The sequence below is a fragment of the Pelophylax lessonae genome (assembly GCF_965119305.1).
Source record: "Pelophylax lessonae genome assembly, chromosome: 6".
Classification (NCBI taxonomy): domain Eukaryota; kingdom Metazoa; phylum Chordata; class Amphibia; order Anura; family Ranidae; genus Pelophylax; species Pelophylax lessonae.
This window is the reverse complement of record NC_138773.1, coordinates 39,315,162-39,338,297: the sequence shown is the minus strand read 5'-3', so window position 1 is coordinate 39,338,297 and position 23,136 is coordinate 39,315,162. Positions and strand designations below refer to the sequence as shown.

Here is a 23,136-nt window from a genome sequence, read left to right as displayed (position 1 = left end):
GAGGGGGCACCTCTTCCACCTCCCATGAAGGTGATCCCGCAACAAATCCACCGCTGGGACCACCCTTATATTAAAGCAGACTGCCTGCCGTTTAAAAAAATACCGGGGTTATGTCAGCTATCTGCTGCCATAACCCCGGTATTTAACGCCAAAGTACCGACGTAAATACACGGTGGGCGGTCCATAAGTGGTTAAGGACATATTTACTTTCCTCAGTTAATCTGTAACATTTTGAATCAAAACACCCCTATATTAGGCAATATGGGGAGCCAATGAGACACAAAAACCCTGCTAGGTAAAATAACTATCCAAAACCTCCCATATTTATATTCATTTCAAAGCTCATTTCATGTGGGACAATAACATGCAGGTTAGTAGACTGTAACCTGTAGATAATCAGAGATATTAATACTTATATAAGACTGTATCTGGAACTTGGTCATAAAAGTGATGACATCCTGGCAACCACCCCTTAGACCGGATGATTGGTCAGATGTGTGTCAAAACCCCCCTTTATGTGAAGAAAAGTGGAATGCAACCACATTGTGACAACTCTCATTTTAAAATTAAACCAAGGAACACCTAACTGGACTTGAAAGAGCCACTGTACCGTTTTTGCTTATTCATCGGACTCTGCAAACTAGGACATTGGTAAGTATTCTCATTTTCAGCTCCTTGTTATTTCTCTGTTTCCTTGTTGTTTCTTTGTTTTTTTGTAATCTCTTTTTTGGAAATATTTTATTTGCACCATCTTTTACCTTTTCATTAGTAAACCATATTTTGAAAAGTTTTAACTGGTATGTATTGCCCTAACCTAACCTAAAAGTATCCCTGTCTCTGGAAGAGCGCTACTTTAGTATAAATTTCTGAACATACCTGTCTGTGGTGACAGTGTGTGTTACAGACGTTTATTTTAACCACTTTAGCTCCGGATGGATTTGCCCCCTTTCTGACCAGGCCACTTTTTTTTAACTTGGCACTGCGTGATTTTAACGGACAATTGCGCGGTCATGCAATGCTGTACCCAAACTAAATTCACATCATTTTATTCCCCACCCACAGAACTTTCTTTTGGTGGTATTTGATCACCTGTACGATTTGTATTTTTTTTGCGTTATAAACAAAAAATAGCGACAATTGTGAAAAAAAAACAATATTTTTCACATTCTACTATATAACATTCCCAAAAAAAAGAACTTTAAAATCGATTTTCTTTTAACATTTTAGGCCAATTTGTTTTCTGCTACATATTTTTGGTAAAAAAAAAAAAAAAAAAAAAAATCGCAATAAGCGTATTTTGATTGGTTTGCGCAAAAGTTATCTTCTAACTACGGGAAAAATTTATGTCATTTTTATTGTCTTTTTTTTTAATAGCAGCGATCTGCGATTTTTAGCGGGACTGTGACATTGTGGCAGACAGATCGGACCCCTGACTGACATTTTTTACACTTTTGGGGGGACCAGTGACATTACTACAGTAATCAGTGCTATAAATATGCACTGTTACTGTAATAATGCCGATGTCAGTGAAGGGGTTAACCCTGTTGGTGATCAAAGGGGTTAATGTATGCCTGTATGCTTACTAACTGTGTGGCCGGCGGGGGGGGGGGGGGGGGGTTCTGTGACAGGCACAGACAGATCACAGTTTCAGCTTAGCTGAAACTTCAGATCTGTCCCTGACTGTCTCACAGAAGATCCGCCTGCTTTGTTTACATAAGCAGGCGGGTCTTCTCTCCGTTTACCGGATGATCGGGGGAGGAAGGCAGCAATCGCCGCCTCTCCTCCCGCTGCCCGCCTCCCGAGCAGGAGCACGCCGCCAAAACCCCTTCCCCTCCAGTCACGTAATACTACGTGACTGGCCCCAGGGAAGCCGCATTGCTGCAGTAATATTACTGTGGGCAGTTGGCAAGTACCGTATTTATCGGTGTATAACACGCACTTTTTCCTCCTAAAAAGGGAGGAAAAAGTAGCTGTGCGTGTTATACGCCGATATAAAAAAAAAAGCAGTGCCGAGAGGTAGAAGGGGCGGGCGGCGCCGAGAGGTAGAAGGGGGCGGGCGGCGCCGAGGAGAAGGAAGGACGCGCTGTCATCGGAAGTCCCGTCTCCTATGCCGACGTGAATCATAGGCGCCGGGACTTCCGATGAGAGCGCATCCTTCCTTCTCCTCGGCGCCGTCCGCCCCCTTCTACCTCTCGGCACTGCTTTCTGGACATTTTTAAAAGCGATGTGATTGTGTATAGTGGCGCTGGCGAGGCTGCAATTATGGGCACTGGCAAAGGATGCATGTATGGGCACTGGTGAAGGCTGCATGTATGGGCACTGGTGAAGGCTGCATGTATGGGCACTGGCAAAGGCTGCATGTATGGGCACTGGCGAAGGCTGCATGTATGGGCACTGGTGAAGGCTGCATGTATGGGCACTGGCAAAGGCTACATGTATGGGCACTGGCAAAGGCTACATGTATGGGCACTGGCAAAGGCTGCATGTATGGGCACTGGCGAAGGCTGCATGTATGGGCACTGGCGAAGGCGAGGCTGCAATTATGGGCACTGGCGAGGCTGCAATTATGGGCGCTGGCGAGGCTGCATGTATGAGCACTGGCAAGGCTGCATGTATGGGTACTGCAGTGACGAGGCTGCATGTATGGGCACTGCACTGCACTGGCGAGGCTGCATTTAAGGACACTGCGCTGATGAGGCTGCATTTGTGGGCACTGGTAAGACTACATTTAATTTAAAAAAAATGTTCTGAGTTTAAAGCTGTTTATTTTAAATTTCAGCTTTTTTCCTGAAATTTCTGCCCTAAAATTTAGGTGCGTGTTATATGCCGGCGCGTGTTATACGCCGATAAATACGGTAGTTAAAATCATAATTGTCATTGCTGATATTGTGAAGGGTTGATAGGCCCAAAGCTATTAATTATGATTTTTTTTTATTTTCATACTGTTGCTTTATTTAAATTTTTTTTTTTTTATCACTTTTATTGCTATCACAAAGAATGTAAACATCCTTGTGACAATAGGCATATGACATGAATTCTTTATAAAGAGATATGGGGGTCCCTCCTCTCAAAATCCCTCCTCTGCACTTAAAAGCATTCAAAACACGAAGATCTGTGTTTCTGAATGCTTTCGATTTTCAAAAATGGCGCAATTGTTTCCGAGTAACCCAGAATTGATATGTCATTGCTTCCAGGTTACTGCTACTTGTAATAGCAATCAAGCAGCTGGTGAGCCACTCTGATTGCTATTAGAAGAGAACTGACCGCCAGCTCTAAAAAACATTACCAGGATGATGCCTGCAGCTGCATCAGGTACGTCGTTGGACGGAAAGTGGTTAAAGAAATTACAATTTCCCATTAAATATGCTTTTTAGGCAGCAACCAGGCAGCAAGGCAGTGATAACTTACCAATGTTTACATCACCCTATTCACATCAGGATTTATTTTGAGGGGACAGCAAATTTACACTGTTATACAAGCTGTACACTCACTACTTTACATTGTAGCAAAGTGTAATTTCTTCAGTGTTGTCACATGAAAAGATAGAATAAAATATTTACGAAAATGTGAGGGGTGTACTTACTTTTGTGAGATACTGTATGCCCAAATAAATAGATGATTGCTAAGATGATTTAAAGAGTAATTCCACCTTGTTGGAAAAAAACAACCCCGGGGGGTTTGCACGGAGGACTTGGATGGCAGCAATCTACCCCTGCTCCACACACCTCAGGCACACTGGCCATCCTACCTACATGTTACCATGATCATAGCCCCTCAAAACACCCCGTGGCACCCTAACAGTTCAACCACCCTCTTAGGACATGAGACAGATGGATAAAGCCAAATCTAAATGTAAGCAGCATTGAGACTCAATGCCTTAGAGCGGAGTTCCGGCCTCAAAATCGAAAAAATCGATTTTGGGCCATCTGCTTGCTGAGTGTCACCTGAAAAAGAAATGGATGCTCCCGATTTTTTTTTTCACTTACCTTATTATAGATGAAAATATACTCACCTTCCTTCCACTTCCTCCCTCTGCGGCCGCGCCGCCTCTCCAGGTTTGCGATGACTCCTGGGAGATGAACGTCATCGCTCCCAGGAGTCAACGCGCCTGCACCGGCCCCGCTCGTCACTTCCGGTGCAGGCGCTCATTCCCTGCTAAACAGCTTCTGGGCATGCCCAGAAGCTGTGCAGGGATGACGCTCCTGCCCCGGAAGTGACGAGCGGGGCCTCTGCAGGGCATTCTGGGACTCCGACGTCACCGAAGAGGATGCAGAAGAGGACGCGCTGGCTTCAGCTGCCCACACCTGAGATGGCAGCGCTGGAGAAGAAATTTCAAGGTAAGTATTTCTTCTAAAAGGTAAGTGCGACCCGGGACAGTACAGAGGCTATCCATTGTGGAATGTACTAGCTCTGACTGTCCCGGGGGTATTTTTATCTAAATTTCAGCCCCGAGGCCGGAACTCCGCTTTAATGCAGGACAACCATCAAGAATACTTTTATAGCCATTGGGAAAACCCAATCTCTTAGCTATCTAGGATACAGGATACATTTGCCAATAAAAAATGAACTGCAATTTTGAAGGATACCCCACTGTAAATTTCTCTCAGTATGACATCCCTGGCTCAACTACTCCCCTCCTTAACAAACCTTACGTTTATGGCTGCTCTGAATATTAGAAGTGATTTCTCTCCTCTTAAAGGAGAAGTTTGGGGTTTGTAAAAAAGTAAATATACATACTCACCTCTATGCTGCAGCATCAGTATGACACATGTGAGGTCACATGACCACTGATTACTCTGTTATAGGCCAGTTCAGAGGGGAGAGCAGTGGCTGTCAGTCACTGCTCTCCACATTGCCACTGCAGTGCTCAATGGAGCGCTGAGCAGGGGAGGGGTGGATGCCTTCTTCTCTGCCTTCCTCATATGCGTAGCATAAGTGGGTGCATTGTACACTATCAGCAAGCTACTGATAGCATTAATACTTGTTTACTTAGAACATCCTTCTTTTTGTTACATTGTAGAATACCCTAATAAGAATAGACCTGTATTTGATGTTAACATAGCAACTGTTAATGAATCTGTCTAACAATAACCACATAGCTGCTGCGAGGAGAGCATACTTTCTCTATCTCGCCGCATTCTACTTTTCACCCTACATGCTATGCTTGATTTGTATGTAATCTTCCTCTTTTCTTTGCTTATATGCATTAAATTTATTGGTACCAGAAAGAAAAAATCTGCCCTTGGCAATTAATGTAAATTGCAGGGATTTTAGAAAACTGTGAAGCAGATTCCTACCTTTTTTTTTTTTATAATTTTAACCACTTCAATACAGGGCATTTTCACCCCTTCGAATGTCAATTGTGCGGTCATCGAACACTGTGCCCATATGACTTTTTTATCATTTTTTTGAGACAGATAGAGCTATCTTTTGGTGGTATTTAATCACCACTGGGTTTTTTATTTTTTGCTAAAAAAAACTAAAAAAGACAGAAAATTTGAAAAAAAAATTTCTTAGTTTCTGTTAGAACATTTTGTAAATAAGTAAGTTTTCTCCTTCAATGATAAGTGCCAATGAGGCTGTACTGATGGGCACTGATGAGGAGGCACTAATATGCAGCTCTGGTGGGCACTGATAGGCAGTACTGATGAGCAATGATAGACGGCAATGATAAGCACTGATAGGTGGCACTGATAGGCGGCATGGATAGGCGGCACTGATGGGCACTGATTGGCAGCACTGATGAGCAGGCACTGATGGACACTAAAATGCAGCACTGATTGGCATCACTGATAGGCACTATTGGAGCTGCACTGATAATAGGAGCCCTGATTATCTGTGCAGGTCTCCCCTGGGAGGAAATGCTACTAACTGGCATTTCTTTGTTTACATGTGTTCAGCTGTGATTGGACACAGCTGATCACATAGGTAAAGAGCCGCCTCTAGCGACTTGCTGGCCATCCTGCTGGTTGGCATCAGGTCACCAGTCCAGCTCGCAATACGGGGCACGCAACGCCTGCAAAAAAAAAGAAGCTGGTTGACAGATGAAGAGAGAGAGAGATCCAAATTAAAAAATGATCTGTGAGAGATCAGACTGCAGTGTTGAATTTTGTAAGATTTGCTATTTGCTCCTCCCCCCTGCCAGTCATTGTCCTCTGTACATGGACATACCTATTATTATTATTATTATTATGTACATATGGGAATGTGACTCATCATAAATGGGGGGAAAGTATCAAATGAAAGTGTTTCAGCCATCTTGTATCTATGAAAATCCACAATATTTACCAGTACAGTCCCCTGTCTTCTGATGTGGGCCGTTGACTTTACAGCCGACACCAAAATATCCAACAACGGCTCTTAAGCAGCCGCACACAAAAGCCAGAGACCTCTTCATTTTTGTGGGCTTCTTGGTTGGGGTGTCTGCAGGCTGTTTACTGATACCTTCTTCCACACGTGGCTTTCCTTTGGTTGGTTTCTCTTTGGTGTTATTTTGAGAAACAACCTTTACAGTTAAAGTGTTTCATAATAAAGAATAATGAAAGGAAATTAATTAACAAAAAACTCAAATGAAATTTCAAGAAAAAACTCGCCAGAGAAAGAATCGGGTCTTCACCGTTCAGTGAACACACAGCCTACGGCCACACCGACCTGAATGAGCCCAATCATGTCTGATCTTGGAAACTGAGTGGGATTGGGCATGGTTAGGACCTGGATGGGAGATTTCTACCTTTTGTTGCTGTGAAAAAAAGCTGTTTCACTTTTGCAGTCTGTTCTTTGGATCAGCCTTTTTCAAGCAGGGTGCCCAGGCACACTGGGGTGCCTTGAGGTTTCTTCAGGGGTGCCTCAGCAAAATGCCTAAAAATTGCCCAAAAATTGTATACAAGGTGGCGTGTGGATGAAGCCCGTTTTTTAGTTACACAAAGCCACAGGTTTATATTGTGCACCATTACGACCTTCTAGCTGCCAACCTCCTAACAACTAATGGCCTCATCAGTTGATGAGGATGTCAGTCATCTGTAGAGCATCCTTGTTTGACTGTCCCCTGCCTTTCTCCATCAGCTTTGGGGTAACATTAGCTGAGTGATGGAGAAAAACTGAGGAAGAAGAGAAACATTGGAATCCTAGTCAGTACCAGTTTGCATCTCTAACATTGGGTCTCCTACATGTGTGGATGTTGCTGCATTATGTAAAACGAATAGAATAGTGTTTACATTTTAGGATGGGGTGCCTCAAGACTGTTCATAATTTTTAAGGGTGCCTCGAGACAGTCCATAATTTTGGAGGGTGCCTCAAGACGGTCCATAATTTTCAGGGGTGCCTTGACGAGAAAAAGGTTGAGAAACACTGCTTTGGATAATGTCGGATGTGACCAAGCAAGCCAAATTTATTGACTAGCAGATCAATTCCTGGGAACATTTTGCTGTTATGCTGGCTTTTATCTGGATTTCTATAGTTCTTAGTATCACATTGTGTAAATAAACATTATACAGTTTTACACTATGTGGGCAATTAGTTTTTTTCTCGTGAGCTGTGGATTGAAGTGATTTACACTTTCAGCCACGACACCATTCTCTTCAGCCTAAAAGCAGAGGGAATTGCTCTGATCGCTGGTTTACCACCTACTGCATGTCTAGACTCCTTTAATTTGGAGTCTAGTGACCTGATAAGCAAGCATTTTGTATAATCCATGGTGGAGGAACAAGTTTTATACAGTACAGTAAACCCCCCCTCCATCGCGGGGGTTATGTTGCGGACCCACCCGCGAAAAGTGAAAATGCGCGAAAAATAGAAAAACCCTATTAAAATACACCACAGGCATGTTTTTTTACTGTCATTGTACTTTTAAAAGCATTTTAAGGTCTTTAAACACACTTTTAAATCAATAGAAACTAAATTAAACACATAAAAGATACTGAGAGACCGAGCAAGAGCTATGGAAAACACAAAAATATTTAATTTTCAATGATTTAATTAGGAAAATAACATTACAGAAAAAAACGCAATATCGTGGGACTGCAAAAACTGAACCGCGATGGAACGGGAGTTTACTGTTTACCATTCACTCATTTGGACACCTAGCAAGAGACTTTCCGCTTATTATTATTATTGCAACTTTTTGGAGCATCACATGAACTGTTGGCACATTGATTTTTTACTTGTTTCACTTCTTGATTATTTAACGTGGCAACTTATGTTGTATATATGTTCTTTGGATAATGAATGGGGGGATCTGGTCCTTTATAATCAGCTGGTACACTCTCAGTGCTCTAATAAAGACATTTGCAGTGTTGACATTTCTTTGGAAGTATTTAACCCTTGGGGAGTATTTCACCAAAATTGAAATTTCTATTTCAGGGTGTGCCTACAAAGTGACTTGTATCCTGGTGCAGATTTCTGGGAAATTTAGTGAGCCAATCACATAAGCAGGAAATTACATTTCTAAAGGGGGTGTTCTGTGCACCATCTATGTGCAGAACTCCTCCAGGTTGCCATATTGCATTGCATTCTTATAGAAAATTACAGTGCTGCAGATTGAAAAGAAAATATAATTTTAATAACATTATATTACGATATGGCTTGTGCAGCAACTGTATACACTATAGTTTTTGCTATATTTTATCCAAGAAAGTGGAGTTACCCTTTAAAAAAAAAATATTTCACACAATTGGTTTTACTGTTCAGAAAGACAATTGCTATATTCTGCATTACATATCTATATCCTGAATGACAATATTTATGCTCTTTGATACATTCCCTTCCTCACCTCTTACAGTCAGTGTTCTGGTCTCCGGTTCATCCATAGATTCGTGTTTCCATGTTACAGAGACTTTGTTCTGCGGATCATTAAACGCATGCATAGAAATGCTGCCAACGCTGGTGACATCATGTGTGAGATCTTCATATTTTTTAAAGTTGTTATTGAAGTTTATTTCTGACTTTTTATCTTTCGATCCATATTGTTCATATTTCCAGTCTATTTCAATATTTTCTGGGTAAAACTTCAGCAGATTGAGAGTGAAGAGAACACGAGAGGAATCCCCCATTGTGATCTCTATAGGCTCCACCATCCGGGGTTTAGCTAGAAAACACAAACAGCACATTAAAGATCACCTAAACCCAAGAACAAAATATGTAATAAATTGCAGCTTCCCTGTCCATAGATATGGTGGCATTTGTTTTCTATTCTTTTTAGGCTTTTTCCCTTTTATCTTCCACTGGTGATCCTGCCAGTAACACTTCCTGTCCCAAGGTGACAACACTTTCTGTTTGTTGAAAAACGATCAAACTTTGGAGCTCACAGCCTGACTATAGCATACAGTATATGAGCTAGACAGCACTTTAATTAGTAGGTTATTTGTATTTAGCATTTGCACTTGCAAGTAAAAAATTGATCACGTCATAATTGTTATGTTGGTTGGCACGTGATTTAGGAAAGATTGGGGGGGGGGGGGGCATTTTAAGCACCACATTAGATCTTAAAGTAGCATTAAACCTCAAAACAAAAATGTAATATATTGCAGCTTACCAATCCTTAGATGTGGGGGCTGCATTGGTTATCTTTTTTTTTTAGGCTTTTTTATGTTTTAACCCAGTGATCTGGCCAGCAGCACACTTCCTGTATTAGTGCACCCCCACTCAGGATGAAGGAGCACATGAAGCAAATTTGGACAGCAGCATTGTCACTCCGGGGGTGGGGTGGGGGGGGGGGGTGAGGGTTATACTGTATGTACTAGCAGATTTAGACACGCTAACAAAGTGAAGCCAAAAGCAGCTGCAGCAAATAGGTTTTCCCTTTTGGGATAAAGGGTTCACATAAATAAAAGCTGATCATTGTAAGCACCCATCCCAGTGGTAAATGGTTTGTCTCAGATAAGACTGCAGAATGCACATGACAGCTCTGAATTTCTGGCAGGATCAACTGATATGTTTTTGCTCTTATTAAACAGATATAGCAAAACAGTTCAACTGGTTATTTACCAGACCAAAATGGAGCAAATGAGAGAAGTTCTTTGTTAGGGTTTACATACACTGTAACCACTTCAGTACCGGGCACTTTCACCCCCTTCCTGCTCCTGCCAATTTTTAGCGCTGTCACATTTTAAATGACAATTGCGTCGTCATGCTGCACTGTACCCATATGACATTTTTATCATTTTTTTTTTCACACAAATACTGTAGATCTTTCTTGCGGTAGTATCATTGGGGATTTTTTTTTTTGCGAAATAAATGAAAAAAGACCCCAAAATGCTGAAAAAAATGTGTTTTTCTTTGTTTCTGTTATAAAATGTTTCAAATAAACTATCTTTCTTAAAAAATTGAGGCCAAAATGTATTCTGCTACATTTCTTTGGTGAAAATATCCCAAATCAGTTTATTTAGTCTTTAGGGAAGTTATAGAGTCCACAATCTGTAGTGTATATATCAGAAAATTTATCAATCCGGATATACTGACAGATCATCTAATTTCCTGAGGTTCTAAAAGACCAGGACAGTACAAAAATCCCCCAAATGACCCATTTTTCCCATTTTTGGAAAGTACAAAGTCCAAGGTATTTAGTAGGAGATATGGCAAGTTGTAATTTTTGTCACAATTTTTTGGAAATTAAAGAAATTAAAAAATATATATTTTTCACTTTTTTTTTCTTTTTACATACTGTCACCAGTGCAGTGCAGCGTCATCAGATAATGGGTGTGGCGGTGATCAGAGACACTGACTGGCAACAGTATTTAAAAAGAAAAAATAATAATAATAAAATTATACATTTATACTTTTTAATTACAATTAAAAATTTCTTTACGATTTCATTTTTACACACTGTGACCAGAGCAATAGTGTTACCATAGTAACAGTGTACCACTCTGGGGAATTAATCAGGATTTAAACATTTTTTTTTTACACATCATGATTGTAAACTGCTTCACTCAGTGTGTATTGTTGTGATCAGATGTAATTGGCCACGTCTAATCACATGGTACATATGGGCTGTGATTGGCCCTGTCTGTACCATGTGATCACTGTGACCAATCACAAGTAGCAACACAATTGTGCACAATGGATGGCATGAAAGGAAGCTATCCATTGTTTACAATTGTCATGTGATCTGCTGTGATTGGTCACAGAGATCACATGGTACTGGCAGCGGGCCGATACACTGATCAGTCATCGACTGTGTTCCGATGGACACAGTCGGTGACAGATCACTCCACAGTGCGACCCCATCTGGGAGGACATCATATGACATCCACCCAGAATGACAAACGTTCCGCCTGACTGTCATATTGCTTTATGCCAGGCAGGAACCTGTTAAAAGTCTATGATTTGCCTGCTATGGTAATTTCACACTACCTCATTCTGTACACTGCACAGAACATTCCCGATTCCCCATCTTCTCATTCTGTACTCTGCGCTAACCTAATCTAACTTCTCATTTTGTACACTACACTGTGTGTTCCCAATTCCACATCGCCTCATTCTTTATGTGTTGTGCATTCCCTATTCCAGACCGCCTCATTCCGTACAGTATGCCGTGCGTTCCCTATTCCACACCGCCTCATTCTGTACAGTATGCCATGCGGTCCCTGTTCCACACCGCCTCATTCTGTACAGTGTGCCGTGCGTTACCTATTCCACACCGCCTCATTCTGTACAGTGTGCCGTGCGGTCCCTATTCCACACCGCCTCATTCTGTATGTGTTGTGCATTCCTTATGCCACACCGCCTCATTCTGTACAGTGTGCCATGCGTTCCCTATTCCCCAACCCCTTATTCTGTACAGTGTGCCATGCGTTCCCTATTTCACACCGCCTCATTCTGTACAGTGTGCCCTGCGTTCCCTATTCCACACCGCCTCATTCTGTATAGTGTGCTGTGCGTTCCCTATTCCACACCGCCTCTTTCCGTACAGTATGCCATGCATTCCCTATTCCACACTGCCTCATTCTGTACAGTATCCTGTGCGTTCCCTATTCTCCACCGCCTCATTTCGTACAGTATGCCATGCGTTCCCTATTCCACACCACCTCATTCTGTACAGTATGCCGTGCATTCCCTATTCCACACCGCCTCATTCCGTACAGTATGCCGTGCGTTCCCTATCCCACACTGCCTCATTCTGTACAGTGTGCCGTGCGGTCCCTATTCCACACTGCCTCATTTTGTATGTGTTGTGCATTCCCTATGCCACACCGCCTCATTCTGTACAGTGTGCCGTGCGTTCCCTATTCCACACCGCCTCATTCTGTACAGAGTGCCGTGCGTTCCCTATTCCACACCGCCATATTCTGTACAGTGTGCCATGCATTCCCTATTCCACATGCCTCATTCTGTACAGTGTACCGTGCGTTCCCTATTCCACACCGCCTCATTCCGTACAGTATGCCGTGCATTCCCTATTCCACACTGCCTCATTCCGTACAGTATGCCGTGCGTTCCCTATTCCACACCGCCTCATTCTGTACAGTATACCGTGCATTCCCTATTCCACACCGCGTCATTCCGTACAGTATGCCGTGCGTTCCCTATTCCCCACCGCCTCATTCCGTACAGTGTGCCGCGCGTTCCCTATTCCACACCGCCTCATTCTGTAAAGTATGCTGTGCATTCCCTATTCCACACCTCTTCATTCCGTAGAGTATGCCGTGCGTTCCCTATTCCACACCGCCTAATTCCGTACAGTATGCCGTGCATTCCCTATTCCACACCGCCTCATTCCGTACAGTATGCCGTGCGTTCCCTATTCCACACCGCCTCATTCTGTATAGTGTGCCGTGCATTCCCTATTCCACACCGCCTCATTCCGTACAGTGTGCCCTGCGTTCCCTATTCCACACCGCCTCATTCCGTACAGTGTGCCCTGCGTTCCCTATTCCACACCGCCTCATTCTGTACAGTGTGCCCTGCGTTCCCTATTCCACACCGCCTCGTTCCGTACAGTATGCCGTGCGTTCCCTATTCCACACCGCCTCATTCTGTATAGTGTGCTGTGCGTTCCCTATTCCACACCGCCTCATTCTGTACAGTGTGCCCTGCGTTCCCTATTCTCCACCGCCTCATTCCGTACAGTATGCCATGAGTTCCCTATTCCCCACCGCCTCATTCGGTACAGTATGCCGTGCGTTCCCTATTCCACACCGCCTCATTCCGTACAGTATGCTGTGCATTCCCTATTCCACACCGCCTCATTCCGTACAGTATGCCGTGCATTCCCTATTCCCCACCGCCTCATTCTGTACAGTGTGCCGTGCATTCCCTATTCCACACCGCTTCATTCTGTACAGTGTGCCGTGCATTCCCTACTCCACACCGCCTCATTCCGTACAGTGTGCACTGCGTTCCCTATTCCACACCGCCTCATTCTGTACAGTGTGCCCTGCGTTCCCTATTCTCCACTGCCTCATTCTGTACAGTGTGCCGTGCATTCCAAATTCCACACCACCTCATTCTGTACAGTGCGCCATGCGTTCCCCTTTCCACATAGCCTCATTCCGTACTCTGCGCAATGATGCAACATGTGCACTGGAAGCTCTACAAGGCAGTGGCAGCTTGTGGGCAGCCCAGCCCTTGAAGATCCCCTCTCATCCAGGGGATATAGACCCAACCAAAGTAGGGTGAAGATACTCTAGGGGTCCTGTGGGACATAATCCCAGGGTGTTGTTAGCAAGCACTGGCCCCTTGAACATGAATTTAAACAACACCAGAACTGAGAGCATTTTCCTACACTATTGGTGCCGCACTTGAGCACAGAGGATTGTTTGTTGTTACTCTTGTGTTTTTTTCGTACTGTATGATAAAGAAAATCATTTTTTTTTCTTTTTGCAATTGTAAAATCCCTTTCTTGGAATACTTTACAGGACGCAGGACCCTCCTCTCAGTGTTTTTGATACTTCATTGCTTGCTACAAAACTAAGGATCACATAGTGGGAGGGGTTATATGAGAAATTGTTGAAAGCTTTGAGTGACTTTGCCAGTGTTCAATCACCTGAAGGTACAGCATATAACCCAACTGTTATGATTTGATTATGACTTGTGTCCTGTACTTTACTCCAAGAAAAGGATTTTACAGGTACGTAAAAACTTTAGTTTTTTCTGGTTGCAATGAATCAGATTATGCGCTGTGGTTGTATATACACCAGACAAGAATGAAAAGAAGAAAAAAAATCAATTACACTTCCAAATTATATGATGCCAAATACGGTTGCAATGTCACTGACACTGTTCATGGGAATTGTACTGCTCTAACACTAAATACAGTGCAAAGACCTCTCACAGCATGTAAATGAAGGGTTTGGTGTTTTTCATGTCACCCTTGAAGCTGCATTAATCTCCCTGGCGGTCTGATTATGTCAGGATTTCTGTGCTAAAATCGGTACATTGTTTTGCATGGAAATCTGTTGTTTTATATTTTAAAACTCACCTTCCCCTGCGATACCCCTCCGTCCTCCCCGGCCGTCCTCCCGCTGTGTGCTCGGCAGATGCCGGCACATGTCTTCCAGTTCCTTTCCCTGCGAGCGTTGTGACGAAGTGGGGTGGAACCGGCGGCAAATTCAAAAATGCAAATACACCAAATGAGATGATAGAAAGCTGTGATCCTAACGGATTACACTGTATTATGCCATTTCACCACAGGATTTCACCTGGTAACTTTTCCAGTGCCCTGCCTGTGCTTTTCCAGTGCGTTTCCCTGGAAAATTTTGAATGACCATGGTGTCCAAAAAGCATTCTTTTTGCGCAAAAATGCTTTTAGACGAACTGGAAACCAGCGACAGCTAAATGGAGTTACTTGAAGAACTGAGCGATAGCGATTCGTGGGAAAATTCGTCATAAGGTACGGAAAGTGAGGACAGCGACGATTCTGATGTCTCTTTCTGGCACATAGCTGTGGAATTTGGGAAGTATATAAAATGATTCTTCAGAATTTCCAACGGAGCGATGTGCCAAAAAGAGACATCAGAATCGTCATCAAATTTCGTCTCAATTGTTCAATTTCAATTTTCCAGGCACAAAGCACTGGAAAAGCACAGGCAGGGCACTGGAGAAGTCACCAGGTGAAATCCTGTGGTGAAATGGGATGATACAGTGTAATTCGTTAGGATCACAGCTTTGTATCATGTAATTTATTTACATTTTTGAATTTGCCAAATTAGTCGCAACGCTGGCAGGGAAGGTAACCAGAAGACAGGTGCCGGCATCGGCCGAGCACACAGCGAGAGGACGGCTGGAGGACGGCGGGGGAGGACGGCGGGGGATCGCAGGGAAGGTGAGTGTGATTCTGGGGTAATCCCGAGTGTTGCTCGGGGTTACCGCTTTTGGTACTGAAAATTAACCCCGAGCCACACTCGGGAATACCGACAGGGAGGTTAAAGAGTCAATCCCTCTCCCTGCTGTAAAGATTGCTTTTTTTTCATTGATAAATGTCCCTCATGGCAGTGCCCAGCTCCCCATGCCTTTTCTGGACAGTTCCATAGCTGTTGTTCTTGAAAATGGCCACAGTTGATTCTAAAGATTGATCCCCAGAGGGGTTCAGTTTTAAGTTTGCAATTTTCAGACCTAATGTTGGGATAATCCCCCTCGCAAATCAACCCTAGACATATTCCCCCATAGCTCCCAACTGTCCCTGATTTTGAGGGAATGCCCCTCTTTCCTCCTCATGTGTCCCTCATTATTGTCTGATCTATATAGTTGTATATAAAATGTATTTTTTCTCTTTCAAAAAGTGTTTCCCAGTGCTAAACCTTTCCTCCAATTTCTAAATTGCTGCATTTGTAAATTTCAAGAATCAGTATAAAGGAATAGTAGTGGTAGAAAAAGCACTTGTTGGTTTAACTTTTTTTGTAGAATTCTCCTTTAAGGGGGCGTGACAGGGGGTGTGTCCTATGCCTCCATACTTTTGCTAACAGGTGTCCCTCATTCTCATCTCAAAAAGTTGGGAGGTATGCATTCACCCAGATGTTCAGAGGAACTGGATCAGCACAGACAGTAATTTAGTTCTTCTAGAAAAGTAGAGGGCTATGGTGTGCATAGACTGGGCTAGGGAACTGGCACAATGCAAGTTAATATGAAATAGTTTATGGAAGGTACATTTCTACAAGAAGGCATTTAAAATACTTGTTTTTTTTCTGTGCTTTTACCTCAATTACTTATTGGTGACAGGGTCTATTTAGGGATCCACTGTAATTTGTGATCTATCCAAATAATACAAACACTCACCCTTTACAATAAGTTTTTCAGTTCTTTCCTCAATGGGTCTCTCCAGAGAGGGGTGATCCAACCTACAGATGTATTCTGCCCCCTGGTGGACGCTCAGTTTGGGGGTGATGGTCAGACTGGCTATACAGCTGTATGTGTTATCAGTCTCTCTCCTGGGTGTTATTGTTTTGCTAATCACATTATCAATCTCTTCACATATCTCCTGACCCTGGCTTCTTCTCAGCCAGGTCACAGTGATGGAGTTAGGGAAATACTCAGAGATATGACACTGCAGGGTGACCGGGGTGTCATGGAATACGTTGGGTGTCTGTATCTTTTCCACCACTGGGTTCCATGGGTATTCTGCAAAACAAAAAGAGTGTCATCATTAGGGTTCAGATTTCATCTCCCACATCTCCAATTTATATAAACCTTGACAGCTCAGGAAGTTTACCTACAGCAACTATCTGGTTCCAGTGGACCTCTTAGCCCCGACCTAGACAAAGTCTTTACAAATGGTCTGCTGCTCTTTCTGCTCCTGAAATCTGCTTTCAGCTTATGTTTATATAAAGGCACATATGAACACATAGATCTCAGTGCCCATGAATGCAATTATGATTCAAATGAATATTAAAGTAGATGTGAACCCTAACAAGATGACATTTGGTTTGCTAAGGCACTGTGTATCATAAACAACTACAATTTTTTTCATCCTCTTTGAATCATGATCATCTGCAGCCTCTTTGTACTGTCTATCACAGCCTTTCTCAATCTTTTCAACATAGAGGAACCCTTGAAATAATTTCAGGTCTCAGGGAACCCCCTGCTAAGAATGACTATTTGCAAATCATGATACATTAGTGTGATGGTCAGTGGGATGAATGCTCCTTACACTTGTGGACATTGGGAAGAATTACCACCTTACAGATAGCTAAAAGGAAGAATGGTGTCATTGGAAACTTATCTGAGATGCAGAAATTGCCCATTGCTCAAGGAACCCCTAGCAACCTCTGGAGGAACCCTGGTTGTGAACCACTGGTCTATCATATTATTGTGTTGAGTAGGGAGCCATCTGTTGGCTGTTTGCTGCAAATGCAGTCTATTATTTTCAGAAACAGGAAGTGCTTTGTATTTGTTAACCACTTCAGCCCTGGAAGGTTTTACCACCTTTAATGACCAGGCCATTTGTTTGCTATACAGCACTGCGTTACTTTAACTGTCAGTTGCGTGGATGTGCAGTGCTGTACCCAACTAAAATGTATGTATTTTTTCCCCCACAAATAAAGCTTTCTTTTGGCAGTATTTGATCACGTCTGCAGTTATTATTTTTTTTGCGCTATAAACAAACAAAGACTGACAATTTTGGGAAAAAAAAAAACCCCAAAAAAACAAATATTTTTTACTTTCTGCTATAAAACACACCCAATAAAAAAAATTTAAAAAATCAAATTTATTTATCAATTTAGGCCAATATGTATTCTGCTACATATTTTTGGTACAAAAAATCCCAATAAGTGTTTATTGATTGGTTTGCGAAAAAGTTATCACGTCTACAAACTAGGGGATAGATTTATGGATTTTTAATTTTTTTTTATTTTTTTACTAGTAATGGCGGTGATCAGTGATTTTTAATGGGACTGCGACATTGTGGCTGACAAGTCCGACACTAAGTGACACTTTTTGGGGACCAGTGACACCAATACAGTGATCAGTGCTAAAAAAAAAAAAACGCACTGTTACTGTATAGATTACACTGGCAGGGAAGGGGTTAACACCAGGGGCGATCAAAGGGTTAAGTATGCTCCTAGGGAGTGCTTTCTAACTGTGTGGGAGGATGGCCTAACTGGAGGAAGACAGAGATCCATGCTTCTGCTTAGCAGAAACACAAGATTTCTCTCTGACAGACCGCCTTTCTGCCTCTCCTCCGAACAATCATGCATCCCAGCGGACATCGCATCTGGCAAACCCGCTGATTAGCTCCCACTGTGTCCAATAACAGCAGGAGTGGGTCGCCGGCGGCGCGCGTTCAGACCCAGAGCACAAGCCGACCTACAGGTACGTCGGTTCGTGCAGGAGGGCAGTCCTGCCGACGTATATCTGTGTGGGGCAGTCCTTAAACGGTTAAAAAAGTTTCCCCCACACATCACTGCAGAAGCACACCATTGACGTTCTCCTCCTTTTTTCTTTGATACACATATGCTTGTAAGTCTATTTATAGTTTGTTAAAGCTATGATATATCTGGATTGCAATGCTATGTATCTGCTGTGGGATTTCAAGGTGGGAAATGTGTTCATTGTATGCACTTGCAAGAGACAAATGTTAAAGCATATTGTAACCTCAGTTTATATGATTGTATTGTAGTTTTACAGAACCGTTCAAAGTAAATTCAGTTTTGTAATTAATAGGGCTGCAACTAACGATTATTTTCATAATCGATTAGTTGGCCGATTATTGTTTCGATTAATCGACTAATCAGATAAAAACCTAAAAAAAAAAAAAAAAAAGTTGGTGTATAATTTAGTTAATATTCTTGAATATCTACAGTATATGCAGTGGTAAATATAAATATTCAGCTATATAGTTGGATATTTAATCCACTCTGAGACAGATATATGTATTATTAGAGGTTTAAATGTGGTACACATCAGACTCCGAGATCAACATTTTTAAAAGACCTAAAACACTGTTTTGCAAATTTTCAGATTGGTATATAATATTCATGATAGACTCCCTTATTAATAGGCAGGTAGCTTGATACAAGCTCGCTGCGCCTGCTGCAGGGCTGGCCCTACCATGGGTCCCACTGGGTCCATTGGACCCAGGCAGCCCTTGGAGAGGGGCAGCATATTGACTCCCAAGATTTTTTTTTACAGTATTTTTGTTATGTATAAAGTATACAGTATTTGTATTTCAGTGTTATGAGTTCGCGGCATGTTATGGGTGGCATTTCCCCATCTCATACTGCCACCCGTAGTGAAAACTGATGAGCATGAGGAGACGGAGCGTATCCGGGGAACATCCCTCACGTGATCATGCTGTGCGCGATGACCTTAGACATCAGCGCCCTCCATCTCACGTAGGGCAGGCTTCTAGAGTGGTGGGCACTGCAGACACTGGAGTGACCGGAGGACTGGGGACAGACAGTGGGTGTTTGGTGGACCGATCTGGAGGTGAGTTGTGATGTTTTCCAAAGGTTATATTTATATAAAATCATGGATGTTGGGACCTTTTGTTGGGCGCAATTTTTTTGTTTTGGGGGGGGGGGGGGGGGGGGGCAGCATTTCATTCTTGGACCCAGGCAGCACAATGTCTTGGGCCAGCCCTGGCCTGCTGTCACTTATGCTGGCCATACACAAACTACATTTTTTTTTAGAAAATGTTTAAAAACATTCATCTGATTTTTCTAACCATTAATAGGGTCTATTTGGTGTTCGTTGTCAAATACAGTGACAGGAAAATTTTAAGGAGCAGAATAAAAAACTTCTCGATCAAACGAATCTTCAAATAGTGTATGTGGTTTTTGCTCAGAAGTTATATTCATTTTAAAATGTAATGTTAAAAACAAGTGGAATTTTCAAACAACACTCGTCCATTCAATGAATATACAGTGGGTACGGAAAGTATTCAGACCCCCTTAAATTTTTCACTCTTTGTTATATTGCAGCCATTTGCTAAAATCATTTAAGTTCATTCTTCTTCCTCATGAATGTACACATAGCACCCCATACTGACAGAAAAACACAGAATTGTTGACATTGTTGCAGATTTATTAAAAAAGAAAAACTGAAATATCACATGGTCCTAAGTATTCAGACCCTTTGCTCAGTATTTAGTAGAAGCCCCCTTTTGATCTAATACAGCCAGGAGTCTTTTTGGGAAAGATGCAACAAGTCTTTCACACCTGGATTTGGGGATCCTCTGCCATTCCTCCTTGCAGATCCTCTCCAGTTCTGTCAGGTTGGATGGTAAACGTTGGTGGACAGCCATTTTTAGGTCTCTCCAGAGATGCTCAATTGGGTTTAAGTCGGGGCTCTGGCTGGGCCATTCAAGAACAGTCACGGAGTTGTTGTGAAGCCACTCCTTCGTTATTTTAGCTGTGTGCTTAGGGTCATTGTCTTGTTGGAAGGTAAACCTTCAGCCCAGTCTGAGGTCCAGAGCACTCTGGAGAAGGTTTTTGTCCAGGATATCCCTGTACTTGGCTGCATTCATCTTTCCCTCAATTGCAACCAGTCGTCCTGTCCCTGCAGCTGAAAAACACCCCCACAGCATGATGCTGCCACCACCATGCTTCACTGTTGGGACTGTATTGGACAGGTGATGAGCAGTGCCTGGTTTTCTCCACACATACCGCTTAGAATTAAGGCCAAAAAGTTCTATTTTGGTCTCATCAGACCAGAGAATCTTATTTCTCACCATCTTGGAGTCCTTCAGGTGTTTTTTAGCAAACTCCATGCAGGCTGTCATGTGTCTTACACTGAGGAGAGTCTTCCGTCAGGCCACTCTGCCATAAAGCCCCGACTGGTGGAGGGCTGCAGTGATGGTTGACTTTCTACAACTTTCTCCCATCTCCTGACTGCATCTCTGGAGCTCAGCCACAGTAATCTTTGGGTTCTTCTTTACCTCTCTCACCAAGGCTCTTCTCCCCCGATAGCTCAGTTTGGCCGGACGGCCAGCTCTAGGAAGGGTTCTGGTCGTCCCAAACGTCTTCCATTTGAGGATTATGGAGGCCACTGTGCTCTTAGGAACCTTAAGTGCAGCAGAAATCTTTTTGTAACCTTGGCCAGATCTGTGCCTTGCCACAATTCTGTCTCTGAGCTCTTCAGGCAGTTCCTTTGACCTCATGATTCTCATTTGCTCTGACATGCATTGTGATCTGGAAGGTCTTATATAGACAGGTGTGTGGCTTTCCTAATCAAGTCCAATCAGTATAATCAAACACAGCTGGACTCAAATGAAGGTGTAGAACCATCTCAAGGATGATCAGAAGAAATGGAAAGCACCTGAGTTAAATATATGAGTGTCACAGCAAAGGGTCTGAATACTTAGGACCATGTGATATTTCAGTTTTTCTTTTTTAATAAATCTGCAACAATGTCAACAATTCTGTGTTTTTCAGTCAGTATGGGGTGCTATGTGTACATTCATGAGGAAGAAGAATGAACTTAAATGATTTTAGCAAATGGCTGCAATATAACAAAGAGTGAAAAATTTAAGGGGGTCTGAATACTTTCCGTACCCACTGTACAAATCATTTTTGTACAAATCTAGATGCAAATATTTTTGTCCAGAAATCCAATACATGTATGGGCAGCAGAAGACATTTAGTTCACTAACAAGTCAGTGCGTGTGACTGGCGGACCCGATGTCCGCCGGTCACTCGCGATCGTTCGCCGGGAAGGGAGAAAGTCAGGCGGCTAATATAAACAAAGCCGCCTGTCATTCTCCCCGATGTAAAAATGGAGATCAGACGGTTCTACTATGTAGAACCATTGATCTCTGTTTTTACACTAGTAGCCATGTCCCATCACAGTTAGAAGCACGCCCCTAGGACACACTTAACCCCTCCCTCTCCAATACAGTTAACCCCTTCGCTGCCAGTGTCATTTTTGCAGTAACAGTGCATATGTATAGCACTGATTACTGTAGTAATGTCACTGGTAACCCCAAAAGTGTCAAAAATGTCAGTCAAGGGTCAGATCTGTCCGCCGCAATGTCGCAGTCCCGCAAAAAAAAAAAAGCAGATTACCGCCATTACTCGTTAAAAAAAACCCACCAAAAATGACAAAAATCTTTCCCTTTGTTAGTAAACGCGATAACTTTTGCGCAAACCAATCAAAATACGCTTTTTGCGATTATTTTTACCAAACATATGTAGCATAAAAAATTGGCCGAAAATGTTAAAAAATTTTGATTTTTACATTTTTTTGGGGGGAATTTCATATAAAAAAAATGTGAAAAATATTGTTATTTTTGCAAAATTGACGCTCTTTTTTTGTTTATAGAGCATGATCAAAAAATCGCACAGGTGATCAAATACCACCAAAAGAAAGCTCTGTTTGTGGGAAAAATAGGATGCCAAATTCGTTTAGGTACAGCGTCGCACGACCGCGCAATTGTCCGTTAAAATCACACAGTAAAAAATCGCAAAAAAAACCCTGGTCAGGAAGGGGGGTAAAATCTTCCGGGGCTTAAGTGGTTAAACAATCAATGCAAAGACTTAGAGGAAAACAGAATGAGAAAGACTACAGAGCTTTTTAAGAAAATTGGAGATATCAAGGGACAGTTTTGTGCAAAGATGGGCATGATAATAGACAAAAATGGCAAGGACCTGGCAGAAGCAGGAGAGATAAAGAAGAGATGGCAAGAATACATAGAAGAACTATCCAACAAAAAAAAATCTGAATGTCCCATATAACCACGATGATGCAGTCATTGACCTTGAATCGGATACCCTGGAGAGTGAAGTCAAGTGGGCCTTAGAAAGCATTGCCACTGACAAAGTGCCGTATAGTCAAAGCTATGGTATATCCATGGCTGTGAAAGTTGGACCATAAGGAAGGCTAAAAGCCAAAGAATTGATGCTTTTGAACTATGGCGTTGGAGAAGACTCTTGAAAGTCCATTGGATGACAAGAAGATCAAACCAGTCAATTCTGAAGGAAATCAACCCTGAATATTCACTGGAAGGACAGATCATGAATCTGAAACTCAAATACTTTTGCCACCTAATGCGAAGAGAGGACTAATTGGAAAAGATCCTGATGCTGGGAAACATGAAAGGAAAAAGGAGAAGAGGATGACCAGAAAACAAGATGGATAGATAACATCATTGAAACAACGAACATGAAGTTAGCCAAGCTCCGGGAGGCAGTGGAGGACAAAAAAAGCCTAGCGCACTACGGTTCATAAGGTGACGAAGAGTCAGACAAGACTAATTGACTGAACAAC

General features: G+C 42.6%; 1 protein-coding gene across 1 annotated transcript in view; it reads right to left on the bottom strand.

The window, feature by feature from the left end:
- The window catches only part of LOC309558539 (uncharacterized protein), a 118,249-nt gene that overhangs the window by 18,729 nt on the left and 76,384 nt on the right, over nt 1–23,136 (bottom strand). Inside the window, exons 7-8 of the mRNA XM_082261618.1 lie at nt 16,210–16,551; nt 8,768–9,082 (exon numbers count right to left, since the gene is read on the bottom strand). Coding sequence (XP_082117744.1) covers nt 8,768–9,082; nt 16,210–16,551 — 657 coding nt within the window. The remainder of the gene's footprint in view (nt 1–8,767; nt 9,083–16,209; nt 16,552–23,136) is intronic.